The sequence below is a fragment of the Diprion similis genome, chromosome 1 (assembly GCF_021155765.1).
Source record: "Diprion similis isolate iyDipSimi1 chromosome 1, iyDipSimi1.1, whole genome shotgun sequence".
NCBI lineage: Eukaryota > Metazoa > Arthropoda > Insecta > Hymenoptera > Diprionidae > Diprion > Diprion similis.
This window is the reverse complement of record NC_060105.1, coordinates 3,524,150-3,547,539: the sequence shown is the minus strand read 5'-3', so window position 1 is coordinate 3,547,539 and position 23,390 is coordinate 3,524,150. Positions and strand designations below refer to the sequence as shown.

The 23,390-nt window shown below is 45.9% G+C and overlaps 1 protein-coding gene across 1 annotated transcript in view; it reads right to left on the bottom strand.

Annotated features, from left to right (window-relative positions):
• Nucleotides 1-6,602: 6,602 nt before the first annotated feature.
• LOC124406396 (homeotic protein proboscipedia) overlaps nt 6,603-23,390 on the bottom strand; it is a 29,227-nt gene continuing 12,439 nt past the window's right edge. The window contains exons 2-3 of the mRNA XM_046881807.1: nt 10,043-10,185; nt 6,603-9,938 (exon numbers count right to left, since the gene is read on the bottom strand). Coding sequence (XP_046737763.1) covers nt 8,028-9,938; nt 10,043-10,185 — 2,054 coding nt within the window. The 3' untranslated portion in view covers nt 6,603-8,027. The remainder of the gene's footprint in view (nt 9,939-10,042; nt 10,186-23,390) is intronic.

The window sequence follows — 23,390 nt, the reverse complement described above, 5'->3', positions numbered from 1 at the left end:
TTAGGGCACTATTCCGACGTAATTTTGCGAGAGAAATCGATCGAGCGCAGTCCCAATACGCTGCGAGCAACGGATCAAAAGTTACAGCCAAAAAACTGCAGATTTTCATCGTCATTTCTTTGCTGTTGATCCTACGCTCTTTTTAATGTGGTTTTTGAGTTCCTGGGGTTCCAATTAGCCAAGAAAGGGTCATACAAATCAATTCGGAGACCAGAAATTTTCGGCTCCAAAAATCGCAAAAAAAGTAAGGCTAACCCCTTTGGATTTTTGGCGAAAATTTCGACGACTTTGAAAAGTGCTGCAATTAATTCTTTAGGGCACTTTTTCGACGTAATTTTGCGAGAGAAATCGATCGAGCGCAGTCCCAATACGCTGCGAGCAACGGATCAAAAGTTACAGCCAAAAAACTGCAGATTTTCATCGTCATTTCTTTGCTGTTGGTCCTACGCTTTTTTCCATTTGTGTTTTGAGTTCCTGGGGTTCCAATTAGCCTAGAAACGGTCATACAAATCAGTTCGGAGAATAGAAATTTTCGGCTCCAAGAATCGCAAAAAAAGTAAGGCTCACCCCTTTGGGTTTTCGGCGAAAATTTCGACAACTTCAAAAAGTGCTGCAATTATTTCTTTATGGCACTATTCCGACCTAATTTTGCGAGAGAAATCGAATGAGCGCAGTCCCAATACGCTGCGAGCAACGGATCAACAGTTACAGCCAAAAAACTGCAGATTTTCATCGTCACTGCTCTGCCGTTGGTCCTACGCTCCTTTCAATTTTTTTTCGAGTTCCTAGGGTTCCAATTAGCCAAGAAACGGTCATACAAATCAATTCGGAGACCAGAAATTTTCGCCTTCAAAAATCGCAAAAAAAGTACAGCTAACCCCTTCGGATTTTTGGTGAAATTATTTCTGAACACGGGAAGTGCTGGAATATTTTCGATGAGGCACTATTCCGACGTCATCTTTCGAGAGAAATCGATTGAAGGCAGTTCCAATATGCTGCGAGTAACAGATGAAGAAGATACCCCCAAAAACGAGGAAATCCCTGAGTTCTTTTTCGGCTGTCGTCCCTCTGCTGTTTCACATATCCAGTTAGTATATGTTACGACCCAATTAGAAAAAATTCAAAGTGGTTTCCAGATCAGACGAGGAATTAAACACACACATTCATGGTCTCAAGTTTCATTTTAATTCAACTGATCCAATAATGGTACAAGTGTTCAAGTGTTAGTGTTCGAAATTCAACAAATTCGGAAATAGAATGTAACCGAAAATCAAAGAGTACTGCAAACATTCATTCAATATTCCACTAGAAAGCAAATCTTTTCACGTGGAAATTGATTTGCAATATACAATGTCTTCAGTAGAATATCAAGCATACTATATCATAGAGTTAATAATGTAGTACTTAAATATAGCTCGAGTTCTGGCCTGTGTTCATGTGCAACACGTCACCGCAGGATGTGATATAGGTATGATGTATCATATTGTACTGTCTTTATCTCTTTTAACCTGTAATCAAATCAAATAGAAATCAATTTTCATCATATTTGATTGGTATTTCCTCTACTCTAGGTTTTTCGCGGTTCGAGATCTCTTTTCCGCACCTCTGAGGGTCTTATTAGTATAAAAGGGATTGCACAAATTCATTCCGAGACAAAAGATTTTTGACACAAAAAAAAGGCAGGCCAACCTCTACGAATTTTCGTTGAAGATTTTTCTCATTCTAAAAAATGCTGAAATCAGATCTTTCATGTACATACTATGTCGCCGTAATAATGCAAGAGGAATTGATTGGACGCCGTGCGAATTCGCTGCGAGCAACGGATCAAGAGTTACACCCGAAAAATAACTATTAATCAGCTATCCGTATTCTGCATTCGTAAGGATCCAATTAGTAATAGAGAGCATTACTGAAATTTTTTACCAGATAAAAAGTTTTATACTCTGAAACGCATTCAATGGACAGTTTAAAATGCAATTCCTTGACGAATGGTATTCGGGAAAGTTTCGTAGACCATTTGTGGACCGTTGGTATCTCTCATATTGTCGGTAAAACACCATTCTTTTATATCCGCAGCTAATGCAGGTTCAGATTTCTCGCCTGACGGTTACTGTAGACATTTGCGCCCGTAATAATACCTGGAGTCGGCAAGGATGGGACTTGCCTTCTAGTTTGTGCTGAGAACAGCCATCCGATCGAACCGAGGCTCTCGCCTCTGTTCCATGCTCAACAGCTGGATGCCGCCGCAATCGACCTGTCGGTTACACCGTTCCAGCAGTTGCAATCTCCCATGTCATCCTCATTCAAATTCTTGGAGGGTGGATCCGACTGTTGGATATCCTGCACTGTTGTAAACAAAATGTTGTTATCGATCTTCCTCCATTGTTATCAGTATTTAATGAAATCTCGATTGATTGTTTGTAATCTTAATTAAGTACCTATCAATTTCCTGATTCTATTCAATGATAAGCCGATCAGTTAATTTTTACGGAAAAATCGTACATGCTCACTTAAAGCATGCCATTGCATTAAAATCTAAACGCTCAATGAACTTACCTCTAGATGCAGAAAATAAGCCTCACGGTGAATAATTCTTTGAAGATGCAGGAATATTTCTATGCAAAAGAAGTGGGACTTTATTTATTCTAATGATCATTTTGTTCCTATTATATATCGTCACAAATCTTCAAGAGCAAATATGTAATTATATAAAAAATATGTATGATATAAAAATTTATCTTCCATTTGTCCCAAATATACTTCGTTTGTGTTACCCATTCCCCTTGTCTATGTGTTTTATTACATACACTTGTAACCTGAAGTACTTATTCAAGTATCACTATTTGAGTATACATCCAATAAAATGAAAATGATCTGTACGATGAGCAAATATTCCGTTTCTTGGTGTAGAATTTCAAACACCTTTGAGATTGTAAACCTCTCGCATAATTCCTGATGATTCATTTTATAATGGCCAATTCCAACCGTACTTGTGAGTTGATGATGAAGAATTCAAATAGATGTAAGATCAAAGCTACTGTAATCGTTAAATATTTTACAACCTTGGTCACACGTCATCATCTGGCCGTTATGATACAAGGCATAGAAGGTTGCGGCATTGACACCAAGGATGCATGGGTGTTTCGTATCACTTCTGCTGTTCATTGATGTAAAATTTTATATTTGGATATAGTTCGACATTTTTGAGATTTTATAGCCCGCATATTATTTTTCTTGACCTGTTTAGCCTCTCCTCCGTGCTTAATAACACGAAACAATATCTGGTCATCTGCAGATTGAAGTCCGTCTAATTTGCGAAGAATATACAGAACCGCGGTGGAGTCGAGAATATCTATTTATAAGGCAGGTATTATTTCGTGAGTTGATCGATCGACGTACCTCAGTTCTAGATTTCCATCCCATTACAGCGAATCCATGTATCCAATTATGTTAAACCACGTATTAATTATCTATATTGTTTTACGGATAATGATTAATGTTTGGGGAGCCTTTGCAGGCCGAGCCAGGGCCGTCGGGGAGGACGTCTCTCCCTACCTCCTGGCACCAGCCGGCGGCTCACGAAAATATGACTAACCTACCTCTTCAGCCCCTTCACCATTATACGTGATAGCCTTCAAGTTTCCAGGTACTATCCGGGTTACTCGTTAGTTGTCAAGATGTATCAGCCCATTGGACAAATTGTCCCGTTTCTAACCGTTTCATTTTTATCATGATAGTCGCGTGTCATTAAATGGATCCCAAACAGTTTCCTCCCCAGATATTCGGTCGCGACTATACAAAGAAATTCTCTACACTAATTGGCTTTCAGTCTGACAAGTATAAAATTTCATCATACATATTAAGTACTGTACCGACAATACTATGTCTTCCTTTTCAATTAAACCCTTGCAACAACGATTCGCTGCGTATAGCGTGAAGAAGCGAATAAGAGATTGAATCAAAGTATTGAGTCATCTTGATAATCTTGCAGACAGATTAGGAGCGCGGGAGATCAGGAGAGAGATATATCGTGTCAATGAGACCCCGTACATCCGAAAACAACCCCTGCTGGATACCGAATCGTTTATCATCCACGCTCCGGCTGGGACGGTGAGCTGCGTTGACTGGCCGAGGTGCAGATCGCCGAGGTTCACTGAGCTGGGAGTTAAAACCTCAGCATGACTGGTGATCCCCCAGCACCGAACTAGGATTCCGCACTTTAGGTGGTAACAAATCAATGGGCAATCAATTCGCCTTCTACCTACACTGGTCACGTGATACGTCAGGACTCTTGGCTGAAATTCTGGATACATATACATTGTATATATGTATATAATAAACTTACCTGGGAGAACGAGTACTGTTATAAACTGTTGCCCGTAGATTCAGCGAAAACAAATGTAGGAGTGAAAAGATAAATTAATAAATTACAGGGAGTGCCTTGGGAGGAAAACGGACTCGAGCTGCTCGGCTCCGACTGGTACTCGAACACTGTCGTGACACGGAGTCACTAATCATAGGAATGATTGTACCACAAGGAGAGTTCGTGTCCGTGACTGGCTGACTGCTTGTCCATCCGTTCGTCGGTTTCGGGCGCCTACATTCGGCCCAGCTGCGATCCTCGAAGAGGTCCCAAGCTCCGCTATTCCGCCTCCACTCCTTAATCCCCTATCACCCGCGGCACCCTGCCCTGCACCCTCGTGGCCTCCGGGAGATTTATGACGCGTGCCCAATCGGGGGATAACCCTTGACTTCTTAGTCAGGCTGCAAAATATGTACCAAGTGGTCGGATAGTCGGATAGATCAAGGACTGCACGGAGAGTAAGACCGTGTCGGTGAGTTTGTGGGATCGTTATGCAGAGGAGACGTGCGACGATCGCCATCCTGAAAATTCTACGGTCAAGGAGAAAAAGTCTGATTGTGTTGGTACTTTTTCGCGATCCTATATAATTCCGCGAAGTACGAACGACGGGAGGCATGACGCCTGCTTGAGATTCTCTTCGCTCTATGGAAATGGTATCGCGTGTTGGACTGGAGGGGGCAAGCCTGCATCAGAGAGTCCTTCGGTCCTTCCACCGTTTCCTTCATTTATCATACGAACCATGACAAACCAGCCTCAAAAGCAGCCGCCTTCACACTGCTCACTATTGCAAAGGTGCGCTTCAGTCTTCCGACTCGTTCAGGCAGCCTGGCTACCAGGCTCTACGAACACCATCAACATCACCACCACCACCACCACCACCATAACCAACGAGTACGGTATTACCTGTCTTTCTCCTGAGACCTGAACCTCGAGAGGACCCTCTATATTCTCCGCCGACATTTGTTACCATTTAAGCGTTCACAAGATTTCTCTCGCGGTCTGCAGACACGTAGAGCTCGACTGACGGACCGTTGAACGAGCGGCCTTGACTCGAGAGGTCTTCCAGCCTCTTTTATAATTACTCGGACCGCAGTTTCTGCCTCGAGGACAATTAGCTACACCTGTTGTATGCAAATACCTGAAACCGGATGAGCTGTGTATCATTTGTCACGTCAGCTGATCCGCGCCCATAATTCGCATCCACATGTGAATCAGGGGTCAAGAATTGAAAAGGTTAAATCATTCGCCAATTCATTGCTAAACACTCTGTGGTTACATGATTATATTCGTATCCGCGTCTTGCGAGGACCGCGGATCTCACAGCCTTCGGACATAATATAACGGAAGACGGTGGAGGTCGTGAATGGTTCGGGTCCTTGGGAGCTGTGAGATTTATGGAGCGACACGCCGGCCGGGTCGACTAACCCTTGACTTCTCGCGGACGCTAAGGACCCCAGTGTTGACCTCAACACCCCATCGTCCCCGCTGGAAACGTCACAATGTCCAACAAAAGCAATAATACACTTTCATCTCGTCGGCAACGCACTTGGAAGTTGGTAACTTCCAACTTTCGTCAGTCCTCCTCTCCTCCATCAACGCCTTCACCTGAGTCGCGAGCATGCGAGGCTTTGATCCAAGATTCAAAGCCTCTGGTTCTCAGGCTCCGACGTCGCAGCCTGCAGGATTCGCTTTATTCCGCGGTGGTTCGTTACCGAAATTGAACACTCGCGAGTGCAGGGTTTCGCCAAGCACGGGGATGCGTTGGGGTGCAGACCGCAGAGGCAGCAGCCGGCATGGCAGGCCCCTGACTCACGGACTCATCGTCGTCGGATCGCTAACCCTCATCCATCATTGTCACCCTCTTAGCGCCGCCAGTCCGGTGCGTGTCCAGTGTACGTCGTACCGCGGGTTATATGTATACCTACGTCGCCGAAACGCACGTGTGTACGGTTGTTCCCGGCTTGTCAACTTCTGATATCTATTCCCGGGATGTCACTCCAACCGTGCGATCAAATTTTTTAGAACATTTTCACCGATTTGCGCGGACCTGGAATAAAAACGACAGCTCGACTGCATGCCGATATATCTAGGCTCGATCTATCGCCTGGCACGCACTTCTTATAATGTGTATTCTTACGATACTTACGCATTGGTACTCGCGCATCTGCATACAGTGGCAGGTAGGTATTTGTTCTACTGGGGATCATGGCGTAATGAGCAGTAAAAAAATTCATGTTTTGCTATAACCTGTATTTGACAAGTGTATTAAGTGGAACGAATGTACAAGTGCGGTAGATTCATCATGGCGGCGTAGCTCGTATACAGCGTACTCTATACACGCTCTCACTATCCACTTCATTCTGAATGAATAAACATAATATATGAGATTACCGTATCGTTGTAATATTTACAGGAAATATTTATACAAACAACAATGATTTACATGTATATATATATATATATATATATATACATACGTATATATATATGCAATATTTTATACAAAAAGACAGCATCTTAGATACCTACATCTGTTTCAATATCGAATTAATATTGTATAATTACAATTTCGTTTCTACGCGAACTTGGACGTGCGTTGAGCTGCTCTAGGATGCGATCATTTATTTTGCTCTCGTGTATATTCTATCTCGTGAAGATCTTTGTGATCGCGATCGCGATGTTCAGCGAATGAACTGATTTCACTGGTAAATTAGTGCAGAGAGTATACAAATTCATTACCTGCATTATTTTTTCTTAATGTTCCTAAAAAGGCTATCACCTGGAATTCACTTCGATACATCATATGATAGCAGAAAATTTTATTTTTTGATGGGTTATTATTGATTTTTGATTTCTTTAATAGAGTTGAAGAAAACCAAGAGTTTAGAATGGTCGAGACTACAGTATAGGCTGCCCAAGTATTTGTTCAGTTTATTTAAAGCTTATATTACGGCTACTATTCGTTTTTTGAAATTTTTTATTACTCATTATTGTTTATTTATAAATAATTAGCATAATTTTATTCTAGGCGTGATTGTGTATAGATGCGATTCTCGTACTTAACATCTATATTTAGTTGTTCGATGAGGTACTACATCAACTGGATTCTCATCTTGCATTGTATAATACACATATTTATTTTTCAACTGTTTATCGTACACTGTTGTTTTTTTTTGTTCACAATTTTTTTTCTCTGTAGAATAGGCTCACATCACCTTTTGTGTTTAGTGATGGAAAATGTGAGCCTAAGGAATTGATCCTATGAAGAAGTGTCTGTTCTGTCACTGACTGCTTCATTTCATTCATCAAGAGTCATCAACAATTGCTTTACTGTCGGACAAAGATAACACATTTTTCAGGTTTCATCGCTCGAGAATAAACCGACGCGATTCACCGATTAAACAAATAAATTTATTCGTCTTGATTGCACTTGTTTTCACCGCGAACCTGATGCGAGGGGCAGATTGGACCAGAGAGAAAAAGAGATCCTTGATCCTTAGAATCATCCGATTAAATAATTCCGCACTGTCCTCTACAATATATACAATCAACTCTTCAGCATTGCACGTCATAAAATTTGAAACCCAACCTTTTACAACTATTCGTGTAAGTATTGTCCATCAGCCCAATCGATTTGCCATAACAATTGATCATTTTCCGGGGCTCAGCTGAGCTGATAATACTCGGGTGCAAAATCGTTGGCCAGATTGCTCAAGAAGTTGAAATCCGAGGAGCTATTGCTGTTGTCGGCTGATGGTGGTGGTGCAGCGGCGTGGATGGGTTCCCCGTAAAAGTTGCCAAAATTTCCATAGCTTTCGCTGTTGGCATCCGACTGCCCGGCGCTTCCCGGGGGCGTCATGACCGCGGCCGTGGCGGCGGCGATCGCGGTCGCCGTCGTGGTCATACCGGGTGCCGGAAACGGATCCGGCGAAGAAACGTAGCTGCTGGGTATGCTGGAGGCTTCGCCACCCTGGTGAACGTGGGGCTGGCTAGCCTGCTCGTAGTAGGCATTCTGGTGGCACTTGTTGCCCGTCCTGTAGTCACCGGAGTTCGAATGAACGGCTCCCTGGTGAGCCACGTACCCTTCGGCACCATGCTGCTGCTGCTGCTGCTGCTGCTGCTGCTGTGGCTGTTGCATTTCGCCGTAATACGCGTGCTGCGAGGCTTGCGAGGCCTGAGTCACGACGCCGGTGTGTCCGTGAGCACCCAGGGTGCCGAGGGTGTCGGTATTCGCGTGGTATCCGGTGGTCCCGGTCCCCGGGTAGCCGTAGGCACCAGCGGCCCCGTAAGACTCGGCGCTCTGATCTGCCTGGGCGGCGGCGTAGCCTTGACTCGTGGCGTAAGCGGAGCCCTGGACGTTCCTGTGGTAGCCGGCATGGTATCCAGCAGCGTTCCCGCCCTGGGCGGAAATCGCATAGCCGTTGTAGTCACCGGCGGCAGCGTACTGCTGGGTCTGCTGCTGGTGAAACTGCATACCCGAGTTGTAAACCGGTCGTGTTGCGGCCGGGTTCCGACCATGGTGACCCCGCGCCATGCCCTGATTTTGCCGTGCGTAAATGGGGTGGATTTCACCAGGGTAGGCGATTCGCTGCTGGTAAGGTTCTCGGGGACAGTAGGTGTTCTGTGGCTGCTGCGTGTGCTGCGTCACCGCCGGAGCGGACTGCCGGTTCGAGGCAATTCCGTTTCTGTAATCGACGCCCGCAGGCTGGTAAGAACCCTGCTGAAAGTGGCCTTGGGGGTTGGGAATCGGCCTGCCGGTATGGGGCGAGATTCCACTGGGGTTTGACGGCCCGTGGAGAACACTCGTAGGCACTGAGCTTGCCGATGACGGCGAGCTCCTGGGTCTCTGCATGTAGGCGACGTGGACGGCCTGGATCCCCAGGGGACTTCCCTGTTGCAGCTGGACCGACGCCGGCGTCCCCGGCGTCGAGGACGGCGTCAGACTCCGCGTCGACCCCTGGCCTCCGGGCAGTGCCGGCGTGCTAACCGTGGAGTCGGGCATCGCGAGGAGGACGCCGTTGCTGTTCATCGAGCATTGCATGTCCTTGGAGGTTGCCGGCGGCGATTTTTTGCTCACGGATATCTGTTTCGCGGGGTTTGGACTCTTGTGCCCACCCTCGACCTTCACCCGCACCTCGCCGGACACCTTCTTCACCGCGACGCTGGGCGACGTGACCTCGCTGCCATCTTGAGACCGAGAATCGTCGTCGGCTATCATCTTCTCGAATGAACTTGAGACGCTGTTCGTACTGCCGACGCTGCTCGCTCCGTTGCTGTTTGTGCTGAAGCCCGTGTTGTTGTTCGTTGCACTTGGTGTGTTGTTGTTGTTGCTGCCTGCACCTCGGTCCGAGGCGCGTAGCTCCGGCACCTCACCCAACGAGCTACCCACGTCTCCGACACCGGAAATGTCGCAGTTGTGACAGCTCTTCTTCTCGTCCTCATCCATCAGCATCATCTTATCGCTCTTGGACTTCTCGATACCATCCTGCGACGTCCCATCCTTATCGTCCCCATCCTCCTTGCTCAGAGTTTGACGTTTGTGCTTCATTCGTCGGTTCTGAAACCACACTTTGACCTGCGAACGTCAATGAAGGAGTTAGTCATCTTTTTACAACTCTTTCCGTCTACTGGTACGATTAACGTTCCTATTTGTAGTGGATAGCTCCAGAAACAACTCACCTGTCTCTCGGAAAGATCCAGCGATGCTGCAATCTCGATTCTCCGTGGTCTGCATAGGTATTTGTTGAAGTGAAACTCCTTCTCCAGTTCCAGAAGCTGAGTGTTCGTGTACGCGGTTCGTAATCTCCTGGGAAGACCGTTTTCTGAAACATACAGGATTGCGAGATTGGTTTCGAATGTAGGCAAATCAAGTATCTTCGTTTCCAGCAGCGACTCTCCACCTAGCTCTCTCTTCTCTACTTGATGGTTACAAGTGAATGGGTGCTTGAATTGTTGTTCCATGACAGTAGCTGCGTTGTCGGGGAAGTTTCGTTGTTTGATCGAGGCAAGTTTCAGCGAATATTTCGACAACGTCAGATATGCTTTCGCCGGTAAGTGTACGTAGACGAGGTATTATCAGGGTGTATGGAGCCGAGCAGTAACGACCTTAAGCTAACTACTTACAAAGTTTCCATCAAGTTTCCCACTACAAGTATTTCGTATATCAATTCAAACGTCAGCTAATTGTTACGAGACAAGAAACTGATGCCGGGGGATTATTAGAAAATTCCTTCGTGCCTCGCGCTAATTGTAAGAGTATTCATATACACCTATACCTAGATGTCATTATTCCTCACCATGTTTACCCAACTATAAACAATCTTGTTGTTCGTCTTCATCTTCCTCGATCTATTGTCAAGATATTGTTGCACAAAGTCTAGAGTCCATTCGATACGTGCAACGCCAATTCTTATAACGATAACTGATCACCTAGCTGGGTTGCATTCATTTCAATAGATGATATTTCAAGAACACTGTAATCGCTATTACTTCGTACTACGTTGATTTTAACATAAAGATGTTTATTCGTAGGTTTCATTGTTTTTTCTTTAATGTTTTTCCCGGAGCAACTAAATCTACTCTCTTATTATAATTTCACCTGCCAGAGCGTATTCAAGCCTGATTTTAATTGCGCCAAATCATATCATCCCGTTGTAACAGTTTCAACGACCCTCAGCTATAGTCAAATGAGAATGAAGCACTTGGCACACAGATTGACCGAGTAATTATTATAACTACATGCTGCCGTCGGTCGGCCCCGTTTCATCCGCTTTCGTTGTATTTTTGCTCGTCGGTTATAAGGATGCGATGTAGTGTTGTGTAGCTGCGGAAAAACGAGGGCGAATGGCCAAACTACCCCATGGCGTGCAAGCGGATGTAAGGGTGGCAGGGGCGTCTGGGTGTTGCGGGGATATCGCTGGGGTGTTTCGAGGTGGAAGGGGTTGACGTGGGCTGAGGGCCGACGGGGTGGAGATGGCTGCGGAGCGCGGGGGTGAGATGAAAGTATCGCGTGATTGACGTGGGCCTCATCAGCATTCCGGCCTCGTGATTGGCTAGACGAACCTGTCAATCAAAAGTATCCACGCCTATTGCAAGTACCGTCCAACCGACCCGCTGCACGAATTCTCTCTGCGTGACACGAGTCCGAGCCCTATGGCAACCGATTTTTAAGCTCTTCGTTATTCAGCGGCTGATTGAAATCGCGGGGAGATAAAAGCCAAGCTCTTCCAGAGTTTGAAATTCAACAATATACAGCTTCTACAGACGGCGGATGGATAAGAAAGATAATTTGCATACATTTCGCGAAGACAGAAAAGGTATAGAGGTAGGTATCCTAGTTCTGCCTCCACCATAGACATCGCACGGCACCGTGTAGGTAATTAATGAAATCTTACTAGTCAGAAGTCAAACAGGATCTTGTCTGATTAAAGAGGTCTAAATATGGACGATGACGTTCTTCGGATGGTTTTTGTTGCAAATAAATATTCTTTAAGATTCTGTACTCGAGGTATAACCAAGGGAATAAAAATATCAACGCAGTGTATCTTCATCTTTGACTGTCGTGAGAGGAGACCGGTTGATGGACTGCCAGACAAAGTCTCACGGCATCCTACCGAAGAGTGACAGTCAGCTTCGTAGCGAGCAAGACGCGGGGAGGCGAAGCGAGCTGCGCTAAGATTGGCCACGCTAAATTTGAAATATAACCTCCGCATTTATAAAACCAGAACTGAAAGGTCTTGCGATTTTCTGACGAGTTCGGGCTCACGGCTGTACCTACCTAAATTCGCAACGTTCTCGTCACGAAAAGTGGGTCAGGCTGCGAGAAGGCCTCATCAGAATTGTCCGGAATTGTTATATTCGCACTTTCAAAGGCTTTCTCATCCTTTATCGAGAGTCTTCAGCCTGAGAATAAATTTTATATGCGATGAAAATCGATGTCATGGAGCAACGGTGAAAACGCTGACCACAATTCCTTCGTGTCTGGGAATCTGATGGAATTGAGATTTTTATACACAAACTGCGCATCATCTTTCATCAAGTTTTCACAGACCGACTTTATACGCCAACATTCGGTTTCAACAAACAGGTAAACTGTTTTTCAGAAAATTTGATGAAACTTTTCACTCACGTTACTGATCAGAAAATTGCCCCTACAAAATTCGAACCACCATCGAACTCATTTAACACCGAAACTTTTAAGTCGATCGGATCAATAGCTGTGCAGGAATTGCAGTCTTCATTTCTGACCATGCGCGTATGCACCTTCTATTGTGCAAGGAGGTCGCGTTTTCAATCTTAGTAATTTTAAAGTCCGCGTTGAAAATTTTTCCTTCTGCCCTGATGATTCAATATCGTGATTGATTTTGATAAAAATTTTATTAATTTCTCGACGAGCATCGAGGGATTTGGTTTCCAAGGTACACGAAGCGAAACCGTCTTTCGTCGGTGACTCCTAGGGTATAATCGTACGGAGGAAATAAGAACTGGAAACGGATAAAGCTGTCGCGAGTGCGGAAATAACGGGAAACGTCGAGACACAATGGAGGGCGAGTGTAAAGCGGCTCATTGTCAGCTGCTCGTAGGAAGATGTATATACATATGAGTAAATAGTTGTGACCGGATGCTGAATTATTTCTGGACGGGTGTCACTCGTCGGGCGTAGAAAACTCGAGCGAATGATGTTGCCGCGTCCGACGGCCGTCGCTTCGCACTTGTCGCCGACGTACGCCTGGCTAAGACGTCGTCGTTGAACGCCTGGCTCGCCTCCGGACGCCGATTCCCGCCTCTCGAAACCGGACGACCGGCTGAGTGATGCGTCCCATTGTTTTCTTAACGGTCTTATTTAAGCAGTGCCAACATTCACATCTATTTGTTACGATACGAGGTGAAGAATAATCCTTGGCTAGTACGAGCTTTGGTTCTCGGGTGCTTTCCAATATTCTAGCACAGTCAGAAACTCGCAATAAGGCTTTAAATTTATGCAGAAAAATTGAAAACCTTGCAACTAAACTTATCTCTAAGGAAATATTGAATGTTTGAATCAAAATCAGTTTAATTTTAGAAATTGCGAAATGTACAATTAGAAGTGAATAAACGATCTATGAACAAACCTCTGATACATATGTGCACTCACTTTTCCTTTCATTTCCCTTTCTATCGATACTAAGACGCCTTTGTGTGATTGGCAGGTAGCTAATAGTTATTGCAACGAACTGGTTATACCGTGGCAGTTCACTATTGAGTCTCTTAAGTGGGTTAACAGCGTAATTGCGATGATAAATATTCCTGTGATCGTTTTCTGCATTCATGATTAAGTTACAAGTATGCATCTTTGAAAAGGTAAGTCGCTGCGACTCTTCGAGTCAATTTTAAATGGCAGAATGATTCGATTTACTGATATCGAGCATTCACAGGTAGGCATTGTTCTATAATTTATTATTATTACACATTCTTCCAATAATTGTAATTCTGTTCCGGAAATAACGAGCTTTCGAAGAACCAAACATTTCAAATTTTCCGTTTCAAACTACATACGCCGTTATCTTGTCAAAGGACGAAGGGGTTCATTTCGAAACACGGTATTTTGCACTCTCCACCACGACTCGACAGGTCAACAGCAAGACGGTCTACGTAGATCTAATTTCGAGATAATTGTATCAACGGGAAGATCGTTGTTCATTGTACCTTACGTACCAGCATCAATAATGTATGTGTCATACGCACACACACAAGCAAACTCAACGGATATGGCGCATCATTTTTAAGCGTCAACACTAGCTTTGGCCATTATTCACAAAAGTGTAGAAGAAAACATTTTCATCTAGCCTAGAAATTGTTGATTTTTATTAATATCATCATTTGAAATGCTTGGTGACGCATGCAATCCTGCACTGTTTTGCAAATTTTCTTATGTTCTCATAAAAGTTTACTTCACAAAAGCAAAAATTTACGTAACCAAGTGAGTTATGTCAAATGAGGGTCCGTCCAAATAATTTATTCGAATTATCTGGTGTACGTAACTCATTTATTTAGTACACAGTACTCAATCCGTATAAAAGAATAATTTGCTATGCATAGTAATTGCATGACGTCTAGTAGAAACACATTTTTTTTGTTACCGATTTGGAATACAAATAAAACCACTTTCTACCTTTTTTCCCAATGAAATACGTTTCATCGCTGCACGTTTTCTAATAAATTACAAGTTCTTGTCTGACAACCAGATGCAATATTGGTCCTTCGTAGGTACCCTGATACAAGCTTTTCGCGCTGACGACCGGAAGACTTCGTCACATCTAGTAAATGAATCAATTGAACAACGAGTCGAACAATATTACCAATTCTATCTCACATGCAAAATTTCCAACAAACGAATTTAGTCCCTCCGACTAAACTTCTTTGGTCCAACGATAAATGCATGCGTGATGGTAGCTGCATGAACTTGAGGAAAGCGTGGCGAGCAACAAAGGACCAGGGGTGCCTATTTCGTGTCATTGCCCAGCCTCCGTGAAGGAAGGATCTCGGCAGGAAGGTGAAGGGGGAAAACGGCGTACTGCACGCGGTACTCCGTGGAGAATGAGAGCACACGCGACCGAATCGAGTGGCCCTTGGAAGAGGCGCCGCGGCTTTGGGTCTCCTTCTCTCCAGCGTTTCGTTCGCCTTGAGCGTCTCTCTCACCCTCTCTTTCTCTTTCTCTCGGCGAGCGCCCGAAGGTTCCTCCGGCAAGGCGTCTATAGACAGGTGGGAAGGGTCACATGATGGCCGTCTCTGTAATTTGTCTTTTGTTTTCCCCCTGGGCACTGGCTTGTTTGTGTGCCTGCGTAGGAAAGAAGAAAACTTGTGAAAGAACAAAGGGCGGAAAGACCCGGTACCAACACTGACGGACAAACGAAGGAGAGATACTCCGTCCGAGAGAGCGGGCTTCGGTTTGGCTACGCGGTGGATGTCTGGGGTAAACGTATGAAAAATGAGTGACGGGAGTTTGAAATAAATGACGGGACAGGCGCTGCCATCCTCCACCTCCTCCTCCTCCTCCTCATCGCCGACCGGCTCTCTTGACGCGGCGGACGGACCAAACGTTGGTGAAAAAAACGGCAAAAGAAAAAAGAGCTGGGACAAGATCACCTATAATAGGAAACTCACCGACGTTCCATCATTAGCCAAATAATACTTAATCTCGTTTCAACATCCGTTTCTAACGCGACCTGCACGACACTCAGCCATGATCTAACTGTTCATCCGCTTCTTCCACTACAGGGAGAAGCAGGTATGCCGCATACTTACAGCTGTTATTCTTGAGGTTACAGTACCATGTTCCTGTCTTAAAATATTTGGCACGATCGCAGCTGCAGCGGGTGTAATTTAAGTTGAATTCATTCCCTCCACTGTCTGAACTCTGATTGAAAGAATGTTCTAATTGTACCTAGAGACAGGTGACACAGAAGGATAGTCAGGAGGATCGAATCGTCGGAAATATTCGTTTTGAAAAATATTTGATTGACATGTCCAAGGAAAGAGTGGCCGAGTAATCACGATTTGCATTTTGGGTACCAGAAACGAATTTACGAGCAAGTAGGGGGTGAAACGTGTGGAAGCCACGGGTATCGGAGTAGATAACACCCTGTGGTAAGGTAAGTAATTTCGAGGGTTGGTAGTTGTGGGTATCATGTACCGGAATCGGTGGCGAACAGAGTTTATTATAGATTTATGCGAAACGTGATCACGAAATGGAAGGGAGTAAACCGAAAACAAAACTGTGTGCATGGGAGGTTTTAGCCACGATGGGTGTATATCCAGCCACGACGATGCGAAGTTCGGGGTTCGAGGTTCGGCCTGGGTTCGACCTATAATCAATTAACAGAGCAAGACAAGAACTCGGCGGCTGACCAGTAGTGGCCACTGCCCCAAAATATTCCACACCTCGATGCGCCTAGTCTCGCCATATTGGCGTTTCTCTCTCTCACCCTCTCTCTCTCTCTCTCTGCCATCCCTCTTCCCAACCGAAAACATTTTTTGCTACATACCCTCGCATCGATAGTTACCCATATACCTTACCGGAGGTAGATTGAAAAAAAAGTGCCGAAAAAGCTTCCTGCTTTTTTCGAGAACGAGTAAATTGATCGGACCAAGATGTTTTGCGGGGTAAAACTAGGCTGAAGAAGGTCACGATGTATCCGGAGCGTCCTCAACATTGTGAAAAGTCAATCTGTGGACCGCACCGCATCTAAACTGCAAGTAGACCCGGGAATATTGGGTGTTCAGAATGTGCGGTATCGGGAAGAACCAATCTCCATACTCCATAGTGGATAGAGGAGTTACGCTTTAGGGAGAGTTTTAGGGAAAGCCGGCAAACCCGTCGAATTCTTCGTTGTCGTCGGTAAGAGACTAGACCCGATCTCGATGCGACCCCTCGACGCGGTTTTGGCTTCCTGCGTATCATCCCTGCCCCCCTGCAGCAGTCAAACCATAATCCTGCATCGATTTTATGCAAAAAGCTGTCTCTCTCTCTCTCTCTCTCTCTCTCTTCTCTCCGCTTCTCTATCTCGGGGACGTACGACGTACCGTATCATTATACTCCCACTCCAAGTAAGTCGAATGTAGGAACATAAGGGGGTGGCGAACCCCTCGGAGACTCGCCTTTATTTTTCACCACTCGCATATCTTGTCAAGTACCGATGAGAGTTCATATACATTAGCATAACGTTTTACATAGCTATTTCGCCGCGGTGGATAATAACAGTGCAAGCTCGAGGAAGGCTCGCTCGACCGGATGGCGGTAGTGAAAAGAAAAAAGCCCCAAGGAAAAAGGGAAGAAGACGAAGAAACCTCGGCATCAAAACGAGTACTACCACTACTCACTCTGGCGAAGCTTCTACGTGCTGACCGCGGTCTCACCTACCGTCGTCGTGGATGGTGGCAGCCATGCTTGGACTGCGGTCTGACCACCGTTGCAGGAACGGTGCGGAGCCCGCTAACCTGTGATTATGGTGGCCAGCCAGAGCGGCGGGCATTCCGGGTCTAGAAAATTGGATATAGGTGTACAGGGTACGCGTATGGATATGGCGAGCGAACGAGCGTCGAGCACATGGACGAGTCTGCAGAGGCGTGCCGATGCAACCAGCAATCATCTGGGTGGGGCGATTGCGCTCCAACAAGCCCTGCGTTCCCATCCAACTTGTGCAGCGTTTTGCTTTGCGCTCGACTTCAGGTTCCTCGGGGAACACAGCGGGCTGCACTTCCAGAGTCCAACGGTGTGCGTGCCCATTGCGGTAGGTACCTACCTACATCTCTACCTCTGGTACCTACGAGTATATCTGATTCCTCTGCATGCTCCCTGCAGGTTCCGTGCGATGCTCGAAGCACACCAGGGCCGATTCACACACAGATCACGACGACATGCTTCGTCGGTCCGGCTCGCGTGCACTGTGCACACAACGCGGACGAAGATATTCACGAGGGAGCGATTAAATCGAGGCACGCCATGGAGGAGCGTACAGACCATGGAACTCGGATTACAGGTCTGGGCTCGCTGGGCTGAAGGTGACTGTCTAATTTCCGAGCCAAGAAAAGTATGGCCGACCTCCAAAAACCCGCTTCTCTTTACTACTCGAGATTGCTTCTGCATCGGGTTAATAAATAATCGAGCACATGTGAGGGAACTTGGAGAGAGAAAATCTTGAGGGGTGGTGAATCGGTAAACTAAAGGATCACTTTATGACTCTGGAGAATTTTCATAACATAAGAAGAATGAGATCCCGAACTACGGATTCTCCGCCGCACGTTATCGGTTGGAAAATGTGTAACCTAAAATCGTAGGGGGCATTGTTATCTGGATAAGGTGCGGGGTTGAAAGACCTAACGGGTGTATTTTTAGGGGTAAGCTACGGTGTCGCACGGCATCGGCGCAACTTTTCTCTTTGGATTATTTTAATCACATTAGCGCGAAGGGCGGCTGGAGAGCCGGGGAACCGGGGTCCCGGAACTCTGTCCTATTATCAGAGGAGCTCGCGCGAAATCAATCTGCCGTATAACGGCGAGATGCCTGGCGTCCTCAGGGAGCCGTCTTTGTCGCACCCCGTATCCTCCCCCACCCCTTCCGTCATCCCGCAGCCACCCAGAAGCCCAACTTTATCCGCGTTTGCAGAGAACGGCTCGAATCTTCTCCGGTGAAGAAGAAGGACGAAGGACGAAGGACGAAGGACGAAGGACGAAGCCGGCTTCTCTCTCCCGAGACGGAGGACACATCCGCGCCTATACCGAGAAAGAAGAACTCCAAACTAATTTCTTGATAATTTGCGTTCGGGAGCCTCTCTCCGCTCCTTTATCTCTCCGTCTCTCTTTCTCTTTCCAATTCGCGACGGGATCAACATTCTCTCTTCCTCTCCTTCTCCTCGAGCGTTACTCCACGCCGGAGTTCTCGCGAGTTGGACTTTGCGTTTCATTGCTACAGGGTATCGCGACAGTTCCGCCCCTGCCGCCGTACCACAACGCTGCTTTTTCTTCCCCCCTGGCACTTTTTTCCACCCCCACCCCCACCCTTCGCCTCGCTCCCCGTGTCCTATGCCCCGGAGAAGACACCGAGCCCGCAAGCCACGGGATAAAAAGTTTATTTTAATCTTTACAAATTTTAAATCCTCTGCACAGCTTTCCGCAAGTAACTAGAAAACCGAGCGGCATAAAGTAAGCCCTCAGCGACGGCCTAAATCTCGTATCTCTTCGTACACTTGCTAAAAGTTTACCTTCGACTTTTGTTTTATTTTTCATTTTTTATTCATTTCTTCTCAACGTGTATTATTATTTCTTTCCCGTCCCGTTTCTTCCGTTTTATCCCCCCCCCCCCGCCGATAAGTAGCAATTATTTACGTTCGTATCATATCCGCCTGTTTCGTGGCCGTGCGAGGCTTAGAAAATGAAGACGGTACGAAAAACGGAAATTAGTCGACCACGTGTATTTCAGTGTACCTAGTAGGTTGGCGCACTGCTATTTTCTATACATAGTACATACATGTACGATACAAACGTATAATTTACTGGCATCAGGGTTAATCTTGCGAAAACACTTCAACCGACCAGAAAAAGCAGACGTCATTACCGTTGGTAATACCGTAGCTGTGCTGTATCTTACCGCAGAGTTCTGCCTGCGGATTGCATGCATTTATCCATACGTACGTAGGCAGATACAGGTAACTTGCATTTGTGCAAGCACACAGTTAAGCGTATGCGATATATACGTACATCATGGGAAGGTAATAAAATGTGAAGGGCCGTAAATCATTGAGGAACTGTACTATGAGGATGGATGGATGGATATATACATTCGTGCGTGGGGTCGAGTTCGTTCCACCCGTGATGGTGATTAATAAAAAAATGAGAGAATTTAAAATTGAGCGAAATGGGAGAATAAAAATATACAGAAAATGAATGAATAAAATAGTTCGTGTCTTCTCAATCATTTTTCACCGGTCACGTGTTTGCTTTCGCCGTCGTACGCTGGGATTTGTAATCATTCCAGAAGTAATTAGCTTCGATGCCGGTCCGCGGTTAATTAATAGGTGCACGTACCACGTATGCGTACTAAGTAATGCACTTGCATGTTCCATAAATCCCCGGAACGTTGAGTTATTGCTATGGAGAAATTAAGTGTTGCACGGAATATATTTGCGATCCACGTTATGCTCCGCGATGAGAAGGCCTTGATGCTCACCGCAAATATAATGGCTTGCAACGGATGAAGATATAAGGTGAATAAAATTACACGTATTATCAGCTTACACTTTGGCTTACTGACACGCCGATAAAACATGGTTCGCTTCGTTTTTTTCATCCAGTTTCGAACCTCCCGAGAGTTCAATATCACACAATTCCTCTGTGTAACAATTCATAGCACGGAATAGCCGCTCGCTGTTCATTTCTTCTCTATCTCTTTCTCTCTTCTTTCTTTTCTCTTCGACTCGGTTTCGAGTGGGTAGATATGTAGTAATTATATTTAACTTGAGAAGCTAGACGTTAATTAATACGTAGGCACTATCTTGATAGGAGATCTATTAACAGAAATGACTAATGATTCTTTGCGGTGTTAGACTTGACAGCTGGCGAAGAATAAACGGATGCTAAACGCACGAGTAAAATGCGATTGCGTAAAGGTGGCCGCAGTTTGCGTGTGTTTGACAAGGTATGTACGTACATACAGAAACTCATACTCACCCGATACTTGTTGTTAGAATATGGAAGATTGAACGCAGCTGATTTGAATCGGTGAGAAAAACGGCGAAAAAAATTGTTAAAAATCAGACTAACGTAAAATTCACCAAACGTGGGTAAAAATTTTCGCCCAAACGAACGGGCTACAAAAATCCTCGGGGCTAATTTAATACCAGGCCGGTATTAAAATACAAACGGTTTTAGGCAGCGCTCGGGAGCGTAATGCGAAAAAGAAAAGGGGTTCCGTGCGGGTCCCGGGAATAAAACGGGTAGAAGGAACGGAGGAAGAGGAAGGTAAAAGTGATAAAAGAGAAAGCGAGAGATAGAGAGAGACGGAGAGAGACAAGGAATCTTTTTCTAACCACCTAGGGGAGAGATGCCCCTCGTAATGTATGCTACGTGTAGCTGTGAGTCCGCGTGCTGGAGCCAAAAGATTCTAGGTGAGGAAAACGGGGTGGAGGTTGGTTTGGGTTGGGTTGGGTTAAGGGGAAAGGAGGGAAACGGGACGGGCGCCATGTGTACAATAATGTTAAAGAATGTTAAATGTGGGAGGGATCGCGAAGGGCTACCAAAGCTGCATACATTAGTTGTTAACAATGCTATAAAGAACACACGCTGACCCTCTTCCGACTCTCATCGCGTCGTACTGCACCGGATTTACGACAGCGTTCTACCCCCTTAAAGTACCCTCGATTCCTAGGCCGGACATGGCGCCCGGATCAATCCGGCGAAAATTATTTCCCAACTTATTTCCTGAGCAGCGTCTGAAGCTTGAGCAGAAAGAAGTTCGAGTGGCGTTGTTGCGCCGCATGCTTCCTGGATTTCGGGTGTTAATCGTCCTCGGTCGAGTTTAATTACCCAGGGTGTAAAAATCAGACCCTACAATAAGCGCCGGGTAGATCCCCAGGCGCTGTTTCGAAACCCAGCGAGTAAATCCAAGCGGTTCTTGACCACCAGAAACTCCCTCTCTCTCTCTCTCTTTTGCTCTCGCTTCACGCTTCCCGGCGGGGAACGTGGCCGCCATTACTTATCACCCCTGTCGACTCAATGCATGCTTCCCAACCCTCGTGATAATTGTTTAAACTGACCACCTACCCCTGTCTGCCTCTCTCGAGTCCCTGCCGAGTCCGTTTGTTCGCGTACAAGCGTAATGTACCTACTCGATCCATGCACCCGGACTCGACTCGCGAATGCCTAATTGCGATGGAATCGCCCCCGACGTGACGTCGTCTCGACTGCAGGTATCTCGTCGTTTTTTCGTCTCGAAATTCTTCACTTGACCTCTTGATTAACGAGGAGTAATACTTAATGCTTTGTGTACCGTTCATTTTATTCTTCATTAATGCTGATGCTACAGAAAAATTAAATCGAGAATGATGTCACTGCGTGAATCTTGACCGATGTAAAGAGTGACCGTTACGGTACGTATTTATAATATACATATAAACACCCCGTGAGAACGCGGTAGGCACAGTTGATCATATTTCAATACGAATCTCGGTGGTGAAATACGGGTTTCAGATAGATGTAAATACTAAAAGATCGTTTCCCGAATGGTTGAAAAGCGGTCGCTTCATAACTCGAGGGGGCCAAGAGGAACTGGAGAGCGGTTTGGACTATCTCCAGAAAAATATTGTAGTGAGTTAGAGTTTGAATATGCGGCAGAGAGCGGAGAAGGAAAGGAAACGGAGGTGGAGAGCGAGAGCGAGAGAGGTTTATAGCGAGCAAATAATAGGGAAATGATTTGCTCCTTGTTAGATAAAGACTTGGGGGACTCGCGGAAAGAAATATTGCCCCCAATGAAAGGGAGCAGCACCGGAACGGCCGGGAACCTCGCGGCGCCCTTGTAACCGCTTCTTCGCTTACGCCACCCTGCGTCCTCAGGGTCGTCCACGTGGAAATCTGCCCCTAAGCGAGGGTTAAGTAGCCGCGGTAAAACCAGGTCCTTCTGTCTTATTCGGATGTGGATTAATCCGGCCGTTTCCTTTCATTCGTTTGGTCGTCAAATTTCTCCCAATACGATATTCTTCACGAAAGCAACTGGCAGCCGAAATTCTACGAACCAATCAGACTTGACGGAGAGAAATGACGGTCTGTGCATTGAACGATTTTTGGTATATAGAGCCTGCTGCAACAAGCTCGGGAAACACAGCGTTGTACGTCGTTTTGCTCCAGCCAATGGCTGTTCGTAAAATATTTTCTCTTAAAGTTCAAACTTCTTCGACAAACAACCTCGTTGGTCTGAGTCTGACGACGATTGTCTTCACCTTGAGTGTCTGGATTACAAGCATAGACCTGCAACTTACGCGCTGAAAGACAAATAAGTTCCTGAAATGGTTGCGCATAAAACTATCTAGGATCAGTTTTTCTTCGGCTCCGAAAATCGAACGTTGGTCTCAGAACACGCATGATCGAAGAACGAAAGAACTTCAAGGGACCGCCGGTGTTACAACTGCGGGGAGAATATCGCTTCTGTGCTATGGTGGGGAGCCTGGGAGTGAAGATTCCGGGAGCAAGGTTCGTCCTAGCGGGGGTCCTGGGCAGGGGCCGCTTTTGCCAAGTCACTTTTCATCACTCGGCATCACCCTCCTTCATCGCCTAACACCATCGGCTTGTTCCAATCCCGTCTTCCGGTTATCTCCCAGTTATCGAGCCCATCAGATAACGATTGCAGCCTGCACACGACGAATCGATAAGCATTAGACCTTCTCTCGCATGATCCTCAAGCACCTGTCCTGTGGAATAGACTCGTGCAGAAGCACGCAAAGAGACTGAAAAAGCCTCTGTAGTTTGACAATCACACCACCACCTGCATCCAGACCTCTGA